The 19,512-nt window shown below is 37.2% G+C and overlaps 1 protein-coding gene across 1 annotated transcript in view; it reads left to right on the forward strand.

Annotated features, from left to right (window-relative positions):
• The window catches only part of fbn2 (fibrillin 2 (congenital contractural arachnodactyly)), a 143,189-nt gene that overhangs the window by 106,375 nt on the left and 17,302 nt on the right, over positions 1-19,512 (forward strand). Inside the window, exons 45-53 of the mRNA XM_002931725.4 lie at positions 906-1,031; positions 2,697-2,813; positions 3,866-3,994; positions 5,575-5,694; positions 7,475-7,600; positions 8,752-8,904; positions 12,713-12,778; positions 18,172-18,297; positions 19,055-19,174. Coding sequence (XP_002931771.2) covers positions 906-1,031; positions 2,697-2,813; positions 3,866-3,994; positions 5,575-5,694; positions 7,475-7,600; positions 8,752-8,904; positions 12,713-12,778; positions 18,172-18,297; positions 19,055-19,174 — 1,083 coding nt within the window. The remainder of the gene's footprint in view (positions 1-905; positions 1,032-2,696; positions 2,814-3,865; positions 3,995-5,574; positions 5,695-7,474; positions 7,601-8,751; positions 8,905-12,712; positions 12,779-18,171; positions 18,298-19,054; positions 19,175-19,512) is intronic.

The following is a 19,512-nucleotide window of genomic DNA, read 5'->3' on the forward strand; positions in this document are numbered from 1 at the left end:
TATAATTATGACTGTCCTAAAGTAAATATCATTTATTGCTTGTTGGGTCTCAAGCAGCACCAGTCTGGTTCTCATTAACTATGAAGCTTTACTATAATAATTGAGTTACAATTCTCAAACCCTTTTCCCAATCTCTAAAATACCTATCACTTAACATTATATACATGCTATATGCGCAGACATTATAGCCTAGATATTGGGAATTGCAATAAGTAAGTTACTACCATGGATGGGCAGCCTGAGTCAATGTGACACTATTACTGTATTTGAAACACAGATTGTATTTGAATTTTAAAACAAGATTGAATTCTTGCTGTGCCAATGATAGATAATATAATGCACAGAAAGGAAACATTGCCAGTCTCCTGGAGACAGGCATATTAGACTCTCATTCAGGATGGTAGCATTATAGTAGTTTTAAAGAGATTGTCTTGATTTTTGGGGTATAGTTTTTATTACTACAGTATGTTACACTGTTTACATAGCAAATCATATATTAGCCAACGGATAATATTAATATATGTACCAAGTATAATAGTTCACAATAAAACTGTGCAGTACTAAACATAATAATACACTTGTTTCATATTTTTAGGGTTTTTTTATTTTTAGTTGTTAAAATCACAGAAACATAGAAAGTGACAGCTGAAAGGAACCAACTGGTACAGCTATGCTATTCAGAATAACAAATGGTTCTTTTCTGCTGTCAAATTCTTATTTTTGGATAACCTGTAAATACATTCCTAAAAGACCCATTTTTGAACATTAAGACAAGTAATATGATGGAATCCAGAGACTTTCTAACTAGACAATTATAGATTTTTTTTATTTAGCATGCAACGATTTATTGAGAAGTTTGGTTTTCATTATGTAATGAAGCCTACTTTGCACATGTATATTTTCAGACCGCAATGAATGCCTGGAAATTCCAAATGTTTGTAGTCATGGTACATGTGTGGACACCGAAGGGAGCTATCATTGTGTATGTAACAATGGATTTAAAGTTTCTCCTGATCAGACAATGTGCATGGGTAAGTACTGGCAGAAAATACAGGACTAGCATTCATCACAGCTAATGAAATGATTAATGTCTGTCTATATGGTATAAAAATACAAAAGAAGTATGCCATAATTGAAATCCCGTGACTAAACTAAATCTTAATAGTGTAGAGCAGGCAGGAACAAATATGTTCAGTCAACATAAAGAAAAATCTTCAGCACACCACTTACATACATGTTCTCAAAGGGTGCTTGACTTCCACGGCCGCTCCCAAGCCTTTTTTCCATATATCTTTGCAAAGGGGAAGAAGCACACCAGTGTGTCGGCAATGCCTTTAAATAATTTATTTGCAGAAATGAACAAACATTAAATGATTTAAAGGCATTGCCGACACACTGGTGTGCTTCCCTTTTGCAAAGATATAAGGGACAAATATGTGACAGTAACTGAGAACAAAAGTAGGTAAGTGGTTTTGTTTCAGAGAAGATTAGGAGTTAGTGATGGAGAGAAGGAACAAGGAGGTTAAGATTGAGGGAAGGTGGTGCTAAGACGTGAGAAGACGAATATGAAAATTAAGGTGATAAATGATGAAATGAACAGAAAACAGCTTCTTGGCTGCAGGAAACTTTGGAGCAGATAGCAATACAAAGGTAGAATTTGAAAAAAGAACATTATCATAATTATCAAATCGTAGAAAGACACAGTGGAAGCATTGGAAGCTGGTTGTGTAAATTGGGTTACCACTAGTGATGAGTGAATCTGTCCCGTTTCACTTCGCCATAAAATTCGCAAAATGGCAAATAATTGGCAAAAAGTGTTTGTTGCGTGATTTTTTTGTCACCCGCGGCTATTTTTTTGTCACCCTCTCTTTTTTCGGCGGGACCACGCCCATTTTGACATGACTGCACCCATTTTGACGCTCAACAAAAAAAAAATTTGTGCAACGAAGTTTCGAGAAACAATTCACCAATGGTGAAATGCGGAAATTCGCTGTGAATCCATGCCTGCCGAAAAAATTCGCTCATCACTAGTTACCACAATACACACGCAGCCCAAACATAGTCATGTGTATACTGAATGTGATACTGAATAAAAGTTTGCAGTTTGCATAATATGGCTAGATTCTGCTGGTTCAATTTGATTGCTGTCTGTGTAGAATATACTCTGTGCCCCATGGAGTATAGGAAAGGAGAAGATAGTATTTTGCTTGGATAAACTGTAGCCAATACGACACTGCTTCTAGGAGGTTGAGAGCAAAATATTAGTGTTCAAAGCATTAGTGTTCAAAACATTAGGTTCAAAGCTGCATAAAACATTTGAAAATGGGAAGAAACAAGATGGAAAAAATTGTAGTGGAAGGAATCCAGATGAGGGAGGAGGTAAGAAAAAAGAAGAGGATTTGGCAGAAATACTATGAAAACATATTGAGTAGACATTGCTGTTGTTAGGCAAACTGCACTAAGGATTGAGTTGGCAAAGCTCTGAATTACTCAGTATAGGCAAATACATGGTATGGATTTTCTTCCACGTGTATGTTAATCTGTTTGCCTTTTCTGTTAAATAACAAATATATGTAGCTCACGTATGAACACTTCACACCACCATTACTATGGCCAAAAAATGTAGTTTTTGTTATCTAATGAATTTTTCAGTTGCTGGCAGGACATTTCTTAATACATTTTTCTCTGTTTTGTAGATATTGATGAGTGTGAGCGGCAGCCATGTGGTAATGGGACTTGTAAAAACACAGTTGGCTCATATAACTGTCTGTGCTACCCAGGCTTTGAAATCACTCACAATAACGACTGCTTGGGTATGTGATCTAATAATACCATCGACATTAAAGATATGTTAACACCAAAATTGTTGTTTTCCATGTAGTAACGAAACTGCCCTGCGGTGCTGCCAGGCCCACTTACCCCCGTACCCCATTCTGCTGCTCTGGTGCAGTTGCGCCACCTGTATCCAGGGTAGACTGGTACAGAATATTGTAGTCTGCTCTAGCCCCACTTTCCCATATCCGGTATAAAGGCAATTTGCCTTTTAATAAATTTATTTGTTTGCTTTAGTTAGGACTAAGTTATTAATAAACAAAATCTTTACCCGTAGTAGCATATTACAGGTTCTAAAATTAACAGCAGTGACTGGAGCTGGAAGTAAACATCATTCTTTTGAAGGGTATTGTAGTTAGAAATACAGTATATCATCTGCAGGTCCTTTAAACACACAAATGTCTGCTTTTGTTCAACAAGGGCCCCAAAACTTGGACTCTCAGGAGATTCTCGAAATTCAACAACAGGTGATATCACAGCACAGACAGAGCAGACATGGGCAAACTGCATGAACTTCAGATGTTGCTGAACTGCTACTCTAAGTAACCTGAATACTTTCAGTTTTATGAGGATGCAGGTAGTTGTGGGTCAGCAACATCTGGAGGACCACTTGTTGCCCATGCGGAGCAAGAGAGTTAGAGGGCAGTCAGTTGAGCAGATGTACTTTAGAGAAAAATATATACTGAGGTTCACTATCCAGCTCTACTGTACCATTCCTTTGAAGACTGTAAAAAATGTGTAGTAAGTGAAACAATACATCTGTTTTCCATATCCATGCTGTAAGGAATTTACAAATATTGGTGGTATCACAGCACAGGCATGCTTTGCATATTGCTTTATTTACCAAAGAACATATATACATAGAAGCTAACATTTGCAGGCTCAGGCAACACAAGTCATTTTGTTAGTGCTGAGATAAAACCCAGGTTCCAGCTGAAGCTTTTCTGGGGTACCTATAATTAAATGGAGATTTAATTTAAAGAGTTTTAATGCAAGACGGTCAGGTATAATATATCATTTTTTTTGTGTGCAGATATTGACGAGTGCAGCTCATTGTATGGGCAGGTGTGCAGGAACGGGCATTGTTTCAATGAGATCGGCTCCTTCATATGTTTGTGTAATGAAGGTTATGAACTTACTCCAGATGGCAAGAACTGCATAGGTATGTCTGAACTATGAGGCAAAATATTCCATATAAATTATATATATAGAAGTGATGGCCAAGAGCAAAGATTTCTGATTAAAATACTGAAATGAATGTTCATAAAACCAGCAAGAAAATGTGAAGATATTAAAGGAATTCATATAGGACAGACATATAAAAAGTAAAAGCCCAAAATATTAGAAAGCATGTGAAAGAGAGAAAACAAGAATTCATCAAAACATTAAAGGGGACTCACATTAATAAATAAAAATCAATTGCAGATTGTCTTAGTTGTCTACACCATGCAAAATATATTTTAAGTGAACCACCCCTTTAAGCTAGTTCTATTCGTTTAACTAATCAGTTGATCTGGCTTTCTTTCCCTGAGTGATAATTGAGCAGACTTAGATGTTCTGCTGTTTAGTTTGTAAAAATAATTTTTTGTCTGTGGGTAAATCTGGAGACAAGCTACCCAGAGTCACGCATGCCATTGTAATGAAATAACTTGAGAAAAATCAAGCATTTCTCTGCCATTAACAATTGGCATGAGTATTCTAATCAGGGATAAGAAGAATGTTTGTAGAAATGATTTGGTTTCTCAGATTCTACATCATTTGATGTCTACTTATAACATTATCTTCGTAAGCTGAAATACCAGGCTTTTGTTGGATATTTTGGATTCATTATTTGTAAAGAAATGATGAATGATTGTATCTGTGTACACTTAGAAGTTGTGAATTTTTCTAATGTGTGCTTATTAAATAACTCCAATATAAAAAAATATCATAAAATGAAAATGCAGGGAATTCACATTCTACTCATCATTTTCAATGGGTCTATAAACTCTCCAAAAAATTGTAAAAAAATTCAAAAAACTTAAATTGAAAACATTTTTACATTTTACCTTGGACATCTCCTATAGACTTCTACATGAACTCGCAAACTTTTAGATGCCAAAGTTCTGCATTTGAGTTCAAGTTTTACGTTGTTGCACTTAATTCATGAAACTTAATTGCACTTAATTCATGAAAATTGTTAGTGGCAGGGGCAATTGTGTAGCAACCACATTTTGAAACATTTTTAAGAAATATATGCAATGGACTAACTATGACTGATTCCAACCCCCATATGTCATATGTAGTAGAATGCACTAAGTTTGCCTAGGAGCAGTAACCCATAGTAAGATGTTTGCTTTTAAACAGGTGACCAGTAAATGCTACCTGCTGATTGGTTGCTATGGGTTACTGCTCCTGGGCAAATTAAGGGCCTTTTATTGCATAACCCCATAAAAGCTTTATTAGATTTGCTCTAATCTTGTTATCTTGTTTAACTTTTTCTTTATTTTACACACACATATATATTACACACTTTAATAAATATAACCAATAGAAATTATTTCTTAGACGGTGACATAATGCCTTTAATATGGGGGTGTTGTTTTTTGTGGTAAAGGTACTGTTGCTAAATGTTATTTTTAAAAGAACTATATAACATAACTATATATAGTATCTATATTTTAGCATCAATTTATTACAGTGTTATCGCTGATCATTGTAGTGGTGTTTCTCTGTATTTAAACACATTTTTTTTCCTCACAGATATTAATGAATGTGTGGCTTTTCCTGGTTCATGTTCCCCTGGAACCTGTCAGAATCTTGAAGGGTCTTTTAGATGCATCTGCCCTCCTGGATATGAAGTTGAGCGTGAAAATTGCATAGGTAACTGCAGAAATGTAAAAGATATTGGTACTTAATCATTTGCACTTTATCTTATTCACAAATAACCAGCAACAGTATTTTTAAGAAACCAGACCTAGGGGCCGATTCATTAAAACATGAGTTCGAATCCGGAATAGGAAAAATTCGGATTGGATAAGATAATTTCTGAAGATCGCAAATATCCCGAAAATGCTTACGAAAAAATCGTATTAGTCACGATAATATTGTATTGGTGATCTGAAATTCACAACATTTTCGTACCGAACGATTATAAACAGCGGGCGTACGAAAAAGTCGCGCAAGCATGAAAAAAATCCACGAAAATAGTTTGTGTCCTAATAAATCTCCCCCCTAGTCTATGCTAGAATTTGTGCCATTTACTGTGCAAAAATATAGTCCTAATACCCTCTGCTGCCAGATGATACTACAGTAAGATTTTGTAGACACAGCACAATGACCCATCGTGGGTACATGGAATGGCAATGGCCTTTAACAGTTTCATGTGCAAAACCGAGATGAACAATGCCTGCAGCATTAGCAAAACAAAAAGGCAGTTAGTACAATTTCACAAAACAGAAGCTTTGTGTTTTTATAGCTAAGTGTTTCTACACATGTCAAAAGACAGACGGTTTATTTTATGTCAGTGTCTACAGTAATGTAATGCTTGGCAAATATCGGATTAAGCTGCCATTAAGACCGTCTGTCTGCTGTTTTAACACACTTAACAAGCCAAAAACTCTTTGAGTGATTTGGGGTCTTTTTTCATCTGAGAAAACTGCTGAATATAAAATGTTGGTTATTTAATAAATAGCATATGTCTGCCATAACTTGATTCGTGTAGGGAGTGGTGGTTAGTTAGCCCACCTGTAACCAACTCTCCAAACAGTATAATCTCAAAGCATGAAAATTGATAATATAATATAAGAAGTAACTGTCAGAAGTGTAAAGCTATGTAGGAATGCTCAGGATTCCCATCCTGAGAATGAATAAAGATCAACTTTAAAAAAGATGTCGTTTTCCAACATTCAGCACATTTCTTTTTTTCCATCTAACTTTTCTATAGTACAAAGGTGGGAAGGCATATGCATCTGCTAAGTACCCGGAGTTTCCTTGCAATGCGTATGCATTCTTACCAGTGGTTCACATTAGTGCCAGTGAGAAGGTATTTGGGGGCGATTAATTGCCCGTGGTAGCAGAGAGTGTTCTAGCTTGCACTAATCTGTTGGGAGTAAACTGAAACAGTAGCTTTCCTACTGAAACACTGATCATCTGATTCCTTTTAGGAATAAATTTACATGGTAGTAATATAGCACCACACCAAAATGGAGCACAGAGGCCTACGGCAAGTTACTCAATGCAGGGTACAGCCTTCGAAGTGCTGACTGTGGCATTTTTTTGCACTTTGCACACTGCATCCTCCATTGGGTTCATTGGGCTGTTATGTATTCTGGGATCAAAGCTGAGCTTTAACTACATGTTTCTATTTAGTGGTATAACAACATCTAGGCCACTGGGGAAAGATCTTTCAGCTAATAAATTGGAACATTGCTGCTGCTATAGATTTCACACTGAATCATTTCAAAAACACAACAGAAAACTTCAAGGGGTATAAGAAATATCCTGCAGGATACATTTATATTTTAGTGTGTTCAACCCAGCTAGTGTAGTAGCGTAAACATGTAAACAAGGATGACAATGCTTGCAGTAAGTGGCAAAGGCAATTACAGAATACAACATATGAAACCAATGCGAGTAATTCGGTTTTATGTTTTATTTATAGATATTGATGAATGTATTGAAGAACCCAATATCTGCCTTTTTGGAGCTTGTTCCAACACCCCTGGGAGTTTTCAGTGTATCTGTCCACCAGGATTTGTTCTGTCAGAAAATGGCCGAAGGTGCTTTGGTAAGCTGCCGTAGCAATAACATAATTAAATGTTGAAATGATGGCTTTTCTTATGTGATTTCTATTTAAACAAACTAGAGTTGTAGTAAGAACGTAAAAGCTGTCATTCTAAATGGCTTAGCTGCTAGCAGGGATGAATTCAAAATCATATCACCAGGTTTTCTTAAATGAAACGTTAAGTCTTTGAGTGATACATTATAATTACATCTTGCACAAGCACCCATATGTAATAAAAGGTACTACGTTTGCCCAGGTCCTTTAACCCATAGCAACCAATAAGATGTTTCCTTTTAAAAAGGTGACCAGTCGTGACGTGTGGGCCAGACCAAGACCCAGGAGACCCACTGGTTGGGGGGGTTTGGAAATAGCAAATATAAGGGTCGCAGGTGGGTGTGGGCCGAGCTCTTCCTGCCGCCCTCCACACCAGCGACTCAACTGTACCCCTCAGTGTCTATTTTTAGACGTACGCCTGCCCTGCCCCACCTTCTCCGTGATGTCAGAGGCAGGATGGGCTCGGGTATGTAAATCGATGCAACTCAGCGTGCCAGGTCAAGTGCGGGTAGCTAGAGAGTGGGTTAGGGTTATGTGTGTCAAATTTTTTATGACCCGCACATCACTAGTGCTTTCTTATGATTGGTTGCTATTTGTTACTAGACTAGTAACTTAAGCCTATCATAAGAATGTTTGCCTAATTTATAAATTCAAGTCCCAAATAAAAAATACATTTATATTTATATCTGGAAGTTCATATAGTGTTCAGAGAGTACCACGAAGAAAATACCAGGCATGTATGACGATTCTTTGTTATGAAATAAAAAATAATTTCAGGTTTCAGAGTGATTTAGCAATAATCCTTCTCTTGTGTGATAGTAAAAAGTGACCCTCATGCCTATAGACTTGAGCCTTATCCTTGACAATATGGCAATATTAGGGCAGGATTTTCTGTTTAATTACTGACTCTTAAAGGAAAAAGCCGTGCACGGAGCTGCGTTGCTAGGTACCCAGGATTAGGTATATTTCATGTGTCAGTAATTCAGTTTACTAGCTGTAAACCCTGTACATGGAATGCATTTTTCAAGTATTAAAACTGGTATGGTAAAGACTAAATAGTGAACTTGTTTTTGTTTCCCAATTTTTCTTTACATTTTTAGACACACGTCAGAGTTTTTGTTTCACCAGATTTGAAAATGGAAAATGTTCTGTACCTAAAGCATATAACAGCACTAAAGCAAAATGCTGCTGCAGCAAAATGCCAGGAGAAGGCTGGGGCGATCCATGTGAACTGTGTCCAAAGGAGGGAGAAGGTATGAGGTAGATGCTTCTAAAAGAGCACAAAGTACTGCTGGTTATTAGTTGTTGCAGGAACACTTATTAGTATGGGTATTTGTCTCACCACTACACAAAACCACTAAAAAATCAAATAATTGTCATACATCATAAATATGGCAGCTAAAAGAGTTCTAGAATTAATTACATTTAAGGAACGCCAAGGTAGTCTTTACTGTTTGCAATAATTATTGTTAGGGAAAGCCATCCAACTGTTCCATTACAGAAGGCCAGTTAGCTGACATACAATGATTGGGGGTTGGATTGCATACAAAACAGTCTATGCAGCCAATAGGATGGCCAAAGGACCTCAAGCTGAACAGTCGTGGTGCAAGGGATACTGTCTAAATAATGCAGCAGGGCAATATTTGGAACCTGATGTCATGGGGGTGCCTCGTAATATCAGAGTTATTCAAATTTAAACTGGTTGTAGAAGTTCAATTTTATCAGGACAAATATCAAAATATTTCCTGCTTTGACCAGTGCAAAATCCAATTTATGCCCCTAAAACATTAATACTTTGACCTATTCTATAAATATATATTGAAATTGTTCATTAATTAGGGCCTTGCTGGGGGCCTACACGCATGCCTCTGCTTTCTGTGTTGTTACACCCCTGGCTTTGATCATTGTGTCAGTCTGCACCTGATTTCCATTCAGTGCTACAGGGTATACAAGCTTAGTGGCAGCTCTGAGTTCTATCACCCTAACTAGTCATTAAAGGACAAGAAAAGCCCAATCAACTTGTTTTCTCATCTGAAATGCCTACACAGAGTATGTTATGTAATGCCCTTCAATAACCTTAACTCATATTAATTTTGGTGCAGTAAAAGCTTCTTTCCAAAAATAGCGCTGACTACTATAAAGTGATTTACCCATACAGCAGTGCTCTTTCCTAAGACCAAGACTGCGTCTGTGCGCATCTAATCCTTTAGAGAACCAGAGTATGCGCAGAAATGACTCTATACAAGCATGCCACACGATCACTCATCTCCCAAAGCAACATTCGCCAATCACATACTTGGCTTGTAGTTGCCATAGAAATGCTCTCTCTCTCAGGGAGGAGTGGGGGGAAAAACACATGGCAGTTGTTACAGTGTGGCAAAAAACTCTCAAGCAGCTATCAACTGAAGCAGGCACTTTTGAGAGAAAATAATGTAGCGACTCAGTACAGTTAAGTGATCTGTACTGTTTGTTGCAACTATGACAGGCTTTCCTTGTCCTTTAAGCTTGAAAATGAATGTGCTTTGCTTTAAAACGAGCAAGTCAGTGAAAGTATAACAATTTAGAAAAGTTCTTATGAATTTGATGGAGTAACCATCATAACAATGGTTGATCAAACAGCCCATAGTAAAAAAAAAAAAAGCAGCAGGAAATATAAACCTGACTGCTTCTGGGGTATTTAATTTGGATCGCCAAACTTTTAGGGCGGATTTCACAAAAGTGGTGATATTGAGACAAAATAAAAATGGAGATAGATTTGTCAGATTTTCCACCGAATTCACAAACCTCCACTTTTGTGAATTTGTCTTTTAAACAGACAGTTTTCAGATTTTGTCTTTTCCCGACTTTTATTTATGAATTTGCCTTTAGCTCTTAGTAAATCTGTCGGTGCCATCAAACCCAGTCCCACAGCTACATGAACCTTGGAATAAGGATTTTACCTGCAGGATTTTGCTTTTCATATGCCATTTGTCATTTCACTTTGGGGGCATTTCCTGAGGGGTAATATTAGTTTGCCCAGGGAAATTATACATCATTTTTTTCAGGACAATCTGGGCTTTCTAATGTTTTCTATATTTCTGTGTAATTCCACTTTTGTAACAAGATTTATGGGTCTAAATACAGTCTTTTCTAGCCCCTACTCATTACTGGGCAGCAGCAATCCCACCCACACACACCAATATGCCCGGTGAATAGAGGTCCAACAGGACTAGGGCCCACTGGGTTTTTATCCTGTGCCCTGTTGGGCCAGTCCAACCCTGTACCCCAATATCCCAGATTGGGTGCCAGTGTGTATGTGCTCAAGCAGCTTTGTAGTTCTGCCCATGCTATGGGGGCACAGATAAGTTGGGGCAATTGTCAGTGAAGTGATTAAAAAAAAAAAATTTGCCTGGGAGGCTTTACTTTTCCTTTTAATAAAAATTTTATAATATATTCACACACATTTTATTATTGCCTCATTGATTAAGCTAAAATTAGCATAATCATGCAAATGTCAGGTAAAAACTTTTTATATACAAGATATTAAACTTTTTTTAATCAGTGTTTTACTTGTTTATAAAATGTTAATGAGGCTTTTTGCACCTATTGTTCTAGGGTTAGACAGAAACTTGTCCCCTAACAATAGGCTGCTAATCCCCATTAATATGTTAACGATCCCCCAATGGGGCCCCTACCTTAGGTTTGAAATGGAGACTGGGTGAAACCAAACAAAACAGAAGAGCTTAGAATTGATCTAACAGAGTTACACTGAGCTTCACTCCATTTTGAAAATGCCAGGGAAAAATGTCAGGAAAAAATGTCGTTAAAACGTTGTATAAATGTCGTTTAAACAACAAATTCACAAAAGTGTCTGTACACTGTCTTTCACCAAAAACGGAAAAGTGGCGGTTGAGTCGGAATTTAGGCGGATTTCTGTTTGTGAATCTGGAAAAAGTGTTTTCCACCAGTTTTTCCACCACTTTTACTCAAAAAAGGGCCATCTCCACTTTTGTGAATTCCCCCCATTTTCTTCTAAAATTAATTTAAACATGAAATTAGATTGTTTTGCCTCCAATTAGGAGAAATTATATCTTAGTTGGGATCAAGTACACGGTACTGTTTTATTATTACAGAGAAAAGGGAATTGTGTTTTTAAATTTTAATATTTGATTAAATGGAAGTCTATGGGAGACCTCTCCCTAATTTTCTGAAAAATGGGTTTCTGAATAACAGATCCTAGACCTAAACTTGGTATGATCTTTTCACTGTCAGTATCCATAGAAATAATTCAGTGTGCACAGTTTCTGTTACAATTGGCTGAAAATTCAGCACATGATAAATAACTACAGGAAACCATGTGGTATTTTGGCAGTGTAGTTTGTGGCAAACAATTAGTTGCATGCAAGAATGTAGACAGCTTTGGCTAAAAGGGCTTGAAAGCAACTCTGAGGTATTGTCTAGCCAAAGTTGTATCAGTGTCCTTTATTACGAGGAATTACAATTCCTTTTCTATTGTTCTCTTCTTGGAAACGTTTTTTTTTTATTTGTTATGAGATTAGTTATTTTTGTTTGTTATAGTAAACATAATTAGAGATATTAATTAATTCCAAAATCAACTGATTCAAATTTACATCTGTAATTGGCATCATTTTTATATTCATAAACAAAACCTTCTCTATAGAAAAGTTTGTGGGTTTTCTGTTTTCAACTACATTTATTTTTTGATGGATAGAATTTATAGATGCCAGCTAGGAACACAGACCAGCTGAGGGAGCAGGAGACTTTTGCTATGTTTAAATGCCAAGAGTAGAAGAGATTTTTAGGGTAGATAATATGGAAACTTTTCAGTGGGGAAAGAAGACAGAGCTGCTGCCCTCTCGGTGGAAGGTTCTCTTACTATGCAAAGCCAAACCTCTTTACTTTGATCTGGCTTGGCTATGTTTTGCTATGTTTCTCCTGTCTGCCATGTAATAGCAGTAATGCCATAAAGTTACATTGGAAATTAACCTAAAATTGAACATTTATGAGGTTTTAGACAGCAAATGTGTCTAATGTGTTGCTTTGATTCTTGTGTTATTTTAGTGGCATTCCAAGATTTATGTCCGTATGGACATGGAACCATCCCAGGCATTGGAGATACGCGAGAAGGTATACGTTCATTTTTGTTTTATTTTTCTTATTTTATTTTTTAATAAAGCATGCTTCTTCATTTATTTAAAAATAAATTCTGTTCCTTATACTTCTATCACTTTTTGTTTGGATGGTGCAGTCTCTTCTGGTCATCTTGATCCCAAATAAATTATACCAAGCAGGACCCAACATTGACCATACTTTGACTTTCTGTCCTTAACTCAGGCTTTTTTTCATTCCCTTGCTATTCCTCTGGCTGCCTTGATCTTTTACTAGTTTTGTTTGGCATAATTTTCCATCAGCATGTCTATGCTGTCTTGAATCATGTCATTTTTATTTCAGTTTTTATTTAATTATTTATGTGTTGTCTTTTGATGCTACATTCAGAATGTTTAACTCTTTTACTGCCAAGCACGTATGGCATACGTGCTGGCAGTAAAAGGGCTTAAACGCCAACGACGTGTCTCATACGTCGTTGGCGTTTAAGCGCTGCCCTCTGCAGCGGCGGCATGTGCCGCCGCTGCAGAGGGCTTCTAACAATGACAGCCCCCCTGGGCAATGTGCCAGGGGGGCTGTCATCAGGGTCCTGCGAACCGATCGCTCGCAGGACCCTCCAGGAAGCAGCAGATGCGATCGCATCGCATCTGCTGCTTCCTGCTTCCTCCCTCTCCCCCAGCGCCGGCCCAAATGACGAAGGAGGCGATCGGTCTTCAGGAACAGGTAAGGACTTTTTTTTTTTATTGCATTTACACACTTTTACACACTTATACACACATTTACATACATTTATACACACTTACATACATTTACACACACTTACAGCACACATTTTAGCATTTTTTTATTTTATTTTTTTTTATTTTTTTTTTTCATTTTTCACACTTTTATACACTTATTTACACTCATATACACACTTACACACTATCACACAACTTTTACACATGTACACACATGTATACACAAACACTTTGGTTTTTTTTTGTTTTGCTTTTTTTTTTTTTTTTTTTTTCATATTACCACTTTGTTTTTATTTTCTTTTACCTAAAAACTGTTTATTTTGACAGCGTAACTATTGGATCAGATATTCTGGCCACTAATTACACTGTCATGTAACTTATTTTGTTGTTTCACTGATTTGCACAATTTTTGTGGTTTTATCACATTTTATCCCTATATAAGTGTTCCTGATCTGTTTTTAGCGTAGCTTTGCCAGGTGTAACTTTGGTGTACAAAAATAACTTTACCTATTTTGAATTCATCAGAATGTGTACTTTCCAAAAATATATGGTTTTCTGGGGGTCACTGTATAGTTAGGGGGGGGTTACTGCACATAATACACTGACGGGGCTCTGTGTGCAAAAGCTGAGCTGGCAGGCGAGAAATCCTTATGCGCTATTTTCATTTAGGGTTCAGTACATACCGCAGACTTTGGTATATCTATGCATATTGGGCATCAAACTGTTCAGTAGGCCTCTGGTGTTCCTATTTGGGGTGACTTGCCTTTGTACGCAAGAAATTGTGTGAGATAAATGCGGCAAATTGCAACATTTTTAGGCGATTTTCTGAAATGTCATAAAAACCGATAACTTTAGGAAAGCTTTGCGGCTTGGTACTTTGGTGTAGAAAGGACTCTTTACCTTTGTTGGATTTGTCAGAATGTGTACTTTCCAAAAATATATGGTTTTGTGGGGGTCTCTGTATAGTTAGGGGAAGTTTTGGCACATAATACACTGACAGGGGGCTCTGTGTGCAAAAGCTGAGCTGGCAGGCGAGAAATCCTTATGCGCTATTTTCATTTAGGGTTCAGTACATACTGCAGACTTTGGTATATCTATGCATATTGGGCATCAAACTGTTCAGTAGGCCTCTGGTGTTCCTATTTGGGGTGACTTGCCTTTGTACGCAAGAAATTGTGTGAGATAAATGCGACAAATTGCAACATTTTTAGGCGATTTTCTGAAATGTCATAAAAACCAATAACTTTAGGAAAGCTCTGCAGATTGGTACTTTGGTGTAGAAAGGACTCTTTACCCTTGTTGGATTTGTCAGAATGTGTACTTTCCAAAAATATATGGTTTTGTGGGGGTCACTGTATGGTTAGGGGAAGTTTTGGCACATAATACACTGACAGGGGGCTCTGTGTGCAAAAGCTGAGCTGGCAGGCGAGAAATCCTTATGCGCTATTTTCATTTTGGGTTCAGTACATACCGCAGACTTTGGTATATCTATGCATATTGGGCATCAAACTGTTCAGTAGACCTCCGGTGTTCCTTTTTGGGGTGATTTGTCTTTATCTGATCTTTATCAAGAAATTGTGAGAGATAAATGCGGCAAATTGCAACATTTTTATGCGATTTTCGAAAATGTCATATAAATCTGCAAACTTAGGAAAGCTTTACAGCTTGGTACTTTGTAGCAATAAGAAATATTTACCCATTATAGATTCGGGGGGATGTGTATTTTCCAAAAATATATGGCTTTCTGGGGTGAATGTACTTTTTTTGTAGCATTATCCCACATAAAGGATGTAAATGTGTTGATTTTGCAGGAGCTGAAATGATAGATCATATGGGGGTATGTTCCCATTGGGGCCCCTACATGCCACATACTTAGGTAAACCTATACATATTGGGCATCAAACTGTTCAGTGGACCCCTGGCGTTCAAATTTAGGGTGTTTTATCTTGGTACCTAACACTATGTGGGAGATAAGATGCTGCAAAGTGGAAGCTTTGAGGGGATTTTTGGAAATGTCATCAAAATTGCTAACTTTAGAAAAGCTGTGCGGCTTGGTACTTTGGAGTAGAAAGACATGGGTACCCATTTTAGATTCGGGGGAATGTGTACTTTCCAAAAATATATGACTTTCTGGGGTGAGCGTACTTTTTTGTAGCTTTATCCCACATATAATGATGTAAATGTGTTGATTTTGCATGAGCTGAAATGACAGAAATGACAGTATATATGGGGGTATGTTCACATTGGGGCCCCTACATGCCACATACTTAGGTAAACCTATACATATTGGGCATCAAACTGTTCAGTGGACCCCTGGCGTTCAAATTCAGGGTGTTTTATCTTGGTACCTAATGCTATGTGGGAGATAAGATGCTTCAAAATGGAAGCTTTGAGGGGATTTTTGGAAATGTCATCAAAATTGCTAACTTTAGAAAAGCTGTGCGGCTTGGTACTTTGGAGTAGAAAGACATGGGTACCCATTTTAGATTCGGGGGAATGTGTACTTTCCAAAAATATATGGCTTTCTGGGGTGAGCGTACTTTTTTGTAGCTTTATCTCACATATAATGATGTAAATGTGTTGATTTTGCAGGAGCTGAAATGACAGAAATGACAGTATATATGGGGGTATGTTCACATTCGGGCCCCTACATGCCACATACTTGGGTAAACCTATACATATTGGGCATCAAACTGTTCAGTGGACCCCTGGTGTTCAAATTCAGGGTGTTTTATCTTGGTACCTAATGCTATGTGGGAGATAAGATGCTTCAAAGTGGAAGCTTTGAGGGGATTTTTGGAAATGTCATCAAAATTGCTAACTTTAGAAAAGCTGTGCGGCTTGGTACTTTGGAGTAGAAAGACATAGGTACCCATTTTAGATTCGGGGGAATGTGTACTTTCCAAAAATATATGACTTTCTGGGGTGAGCATACTTTTTACTAGCTTTATCCCACATATAATGATGTAAATGTGTTGATTTTGCAGAAGCTGAAATGACAGAAATGACAGTATATATGGGGGTATGTTCACATTCGGGCCCCTACATGCCACATACTTGGGTAAACCTATACATATTGGGCATCAAACTGTTCAGTGGACCCCTGGTGTTCAAATTCAGGGTGTTTTATCTTGGTACCTAATGCTATGTGGGAGATAAGATGCTTCAAATTGGAAGCTTTGAGGGGATTTTTGGAAATGTCATCAAAATTGCTAACTTTAGAAAAGCTGTGCGGCTTGGTACTTTGGAGTAGAAAGACATGGGTACCCATTTTAGATTCGGGGGAATGTGTACTTTCCAAAAATATATGACTTTCTGGGGTGAGCGTACTTTTTTGTAGCTTTATCCCACATATAATAATGTAAATGTGTTGATTTTGCAGGAGCTGAAATGACAGAAATGACAGTTCATATGGGGGTATGTTCACATTGGGGCCCCTACATGCCACATACTTAGGTAAACCTATACATATTGGGCATCAAACTGTTCAGTGGACCCCTGGCGTTCAAATTCAGGGTGTTTTATCTTGGTACCTAATGCTATGTGGGAGATAAGATGCTTCAAAGTGGAAGCTTTGAGGGGATTTTTGGAAATGTCATCAAAATTGCTAACTTTAGAAAAGCTGTGCGGCTTGGTACTTTGGAGTAGAAAGACATGGGTACCCATTTTAGATTCGGGGGAATGTGTACTTTCCAAAAATATATGACTTTCTGGGGTGAGTGTACTTTTTACTAGCTTCATCCCACATATAATGATGTAAATGTGTTGATTTTGCAGAAGCTGAAATGACAGAAATGACAGTTCATATGGGGTATGTTCACATTGGGGCCCCTACATGCCACATACTTAGGTAAACCTATACATATTGGGCATCAAACTGTTCAGTGGACCCCAGGCATTCATATTTAGGGTGTTTTATTTGGTTACTTTATGACCTGTAGGAGATAAGATACTATAGACTAGAAGCTTTGAAGCGATTTTTAAAAAAAATCACAAATTTTGATAAAAACCAATAACTTTAGGAAAGCATTGCGACTTGATAGTTTGGAGTAGACAGACAGTTGTGCCTATTCTGTATTCCCCAGAATCTGTTCTTTCCAAAAATGTACAATTTTCTGGGATAAACCTTCTGTTAGTGGAATTTTGGCCTTGAAATCCAAAGTATGCAGTTTTTTTGGAGCAGTGCTTTGGGAATTTGGTAGTGTACTGCTGGGAGTTTTTGACCTATACAAGTGAGAAATCTCCATAAAACTATATATATTTGGTATTGGCACGTTCAGGAGACATGGGACTTTCCAAATCAGTTGTATATTCGTGCATAAAATAATTTTTGTTTCTAGTATGTGTGATTATATTATGGAAAATTTGATTTTTTTTGCATTTTTAGACATTTAGAAGCCTATATCTTGTTACAGAATTGGAATTACACAAAAATTCTACCATATTTTGAAAGCTTAGGTTGTTCTGAAAAAAACGATATATTGTTTTCCTTGGTAAACTAAAAGTCCCCCCGAGGAAAGGCCCCTAAAGTGAAACAGTGCAAAATGTTCAAAAACTGTCTGGCAATACAAGTTCCGCTTTGACCAAAATGGCTGGCAGTAAAAGGGTTAAATAACCACATATACAAAGTATATTACAGTATTGCTAATGAAATTAAATATTCATGTTTTTTAGATGTCAATGAGTGCTTAGAAAACCCAGGAATTTGCGCAAATGGGCATTGTATAAATACAGATGGCTCTTTTCGATGTGAATGCCCAATGGGGTATAATCTAGATTATACTGGTGTGAACTGTGTAGGTAAGTATCTTCTTTTGATTTTGATGTGTTCTGCATTATGCATACCATCTTATCTTATCAGTGCAGTTCCCCTTCCCATCCTTGTCTATATTACCATACATTAAAAAGTTTCTAAAAATCAGTCAGAGACAGGTATTTCCAAATTAAATTTATTAACCATGCCTATTTAACACCCCACAGATTAGCAAAGATATACCCTCAAACGTCACTTATGTCCCAAATGTAATACAGCAGTAGGCTTGTTTCTCCATGTATTCTGGGAATGTCCAGCCATTCAATTATGGTCAGCAGTATTGAAATACATTAATGAATCATTGGCTTTCCTAACATACACTCCCCAAAGTTATGTTTACTGGGGGTGCTAGAGGACCTGGGGTTATCGTCATATCAACAGTTATGCTATTTACAATTGCTATTTTATGTTAAAAAAGCCATTTTGCTAAACTGGAAATCGACATCTGCCCCTCACTTTCCTTCTGGAAAAAACTAGTCAATGATGTGTTACCTAAACAAAAACTGGTCTACATTTCCAGAGGCTGTCCGGCCAAATTTAATGCAGTGTGGGATACCTGGTTAAATGCACAAACTGAATAAATCCGCCTGGCTCGCTAAAGCTCTCTATACCCTTTCTTCTCTCTGCTCTCTTTCTCTAAACTGTCTTTTTTTGTTGTTAAAATGTTAAAATCCTAAATAAAAACTTATAAAAAAAACAAAGTTTCTAAAAACATGTATATAATTAAAACATTTTCTGTTTCAGATACTGATGAATGTTCCATTGGTAATCCATGCGGAAATGGCACATGTACAAATGCCATTGGTACTTTTGAGTGTTTATGTGATGAAGGCTTTGAACCTGGACCAATGATGGTCTGTGAAGGTAAAAACTGTCCCAATTTTTGCAGTGTTATGTAATGGCTATAATAATATATAGCAAACTATATATTTGTGAGGCCAGATATACCATATATACTCGAGTATAAGCCGAGTTTTTCAACACTAAAAATGCGCTGAAAAAGTAACCCTCGGCTTATACTCGAGTATATACGGTAAACATCTATTGCACTCAAACTAGATGCGATGCGCTCGTTGCAGGCTTGGAGCCTAGAAAAATATTTTGTATTTGTTATTGCATTTTTTTTCCTTCGTTGGGTGAAATTTAAGTGGTTTATATGCATTTAAAAATAATATATTGTTTCCCTGCACTGGTAAAAAACA

The sequence above is a fragment of the Xenopus tropicalis genome, chromosome 1 (genome assembly GCF_000004195.4).
Source record: "Xenopus tropicalis strain Nigerian chromosome 1, UCB_Xtro_10.0, whole genome shotgun sequence".
Classification (NCBI taxonomy): Eukaryota; Metazoa; Chordata; class Amphibia; order Anura; family Pipidae; genus Xenopus; species Xenopus tropicalis.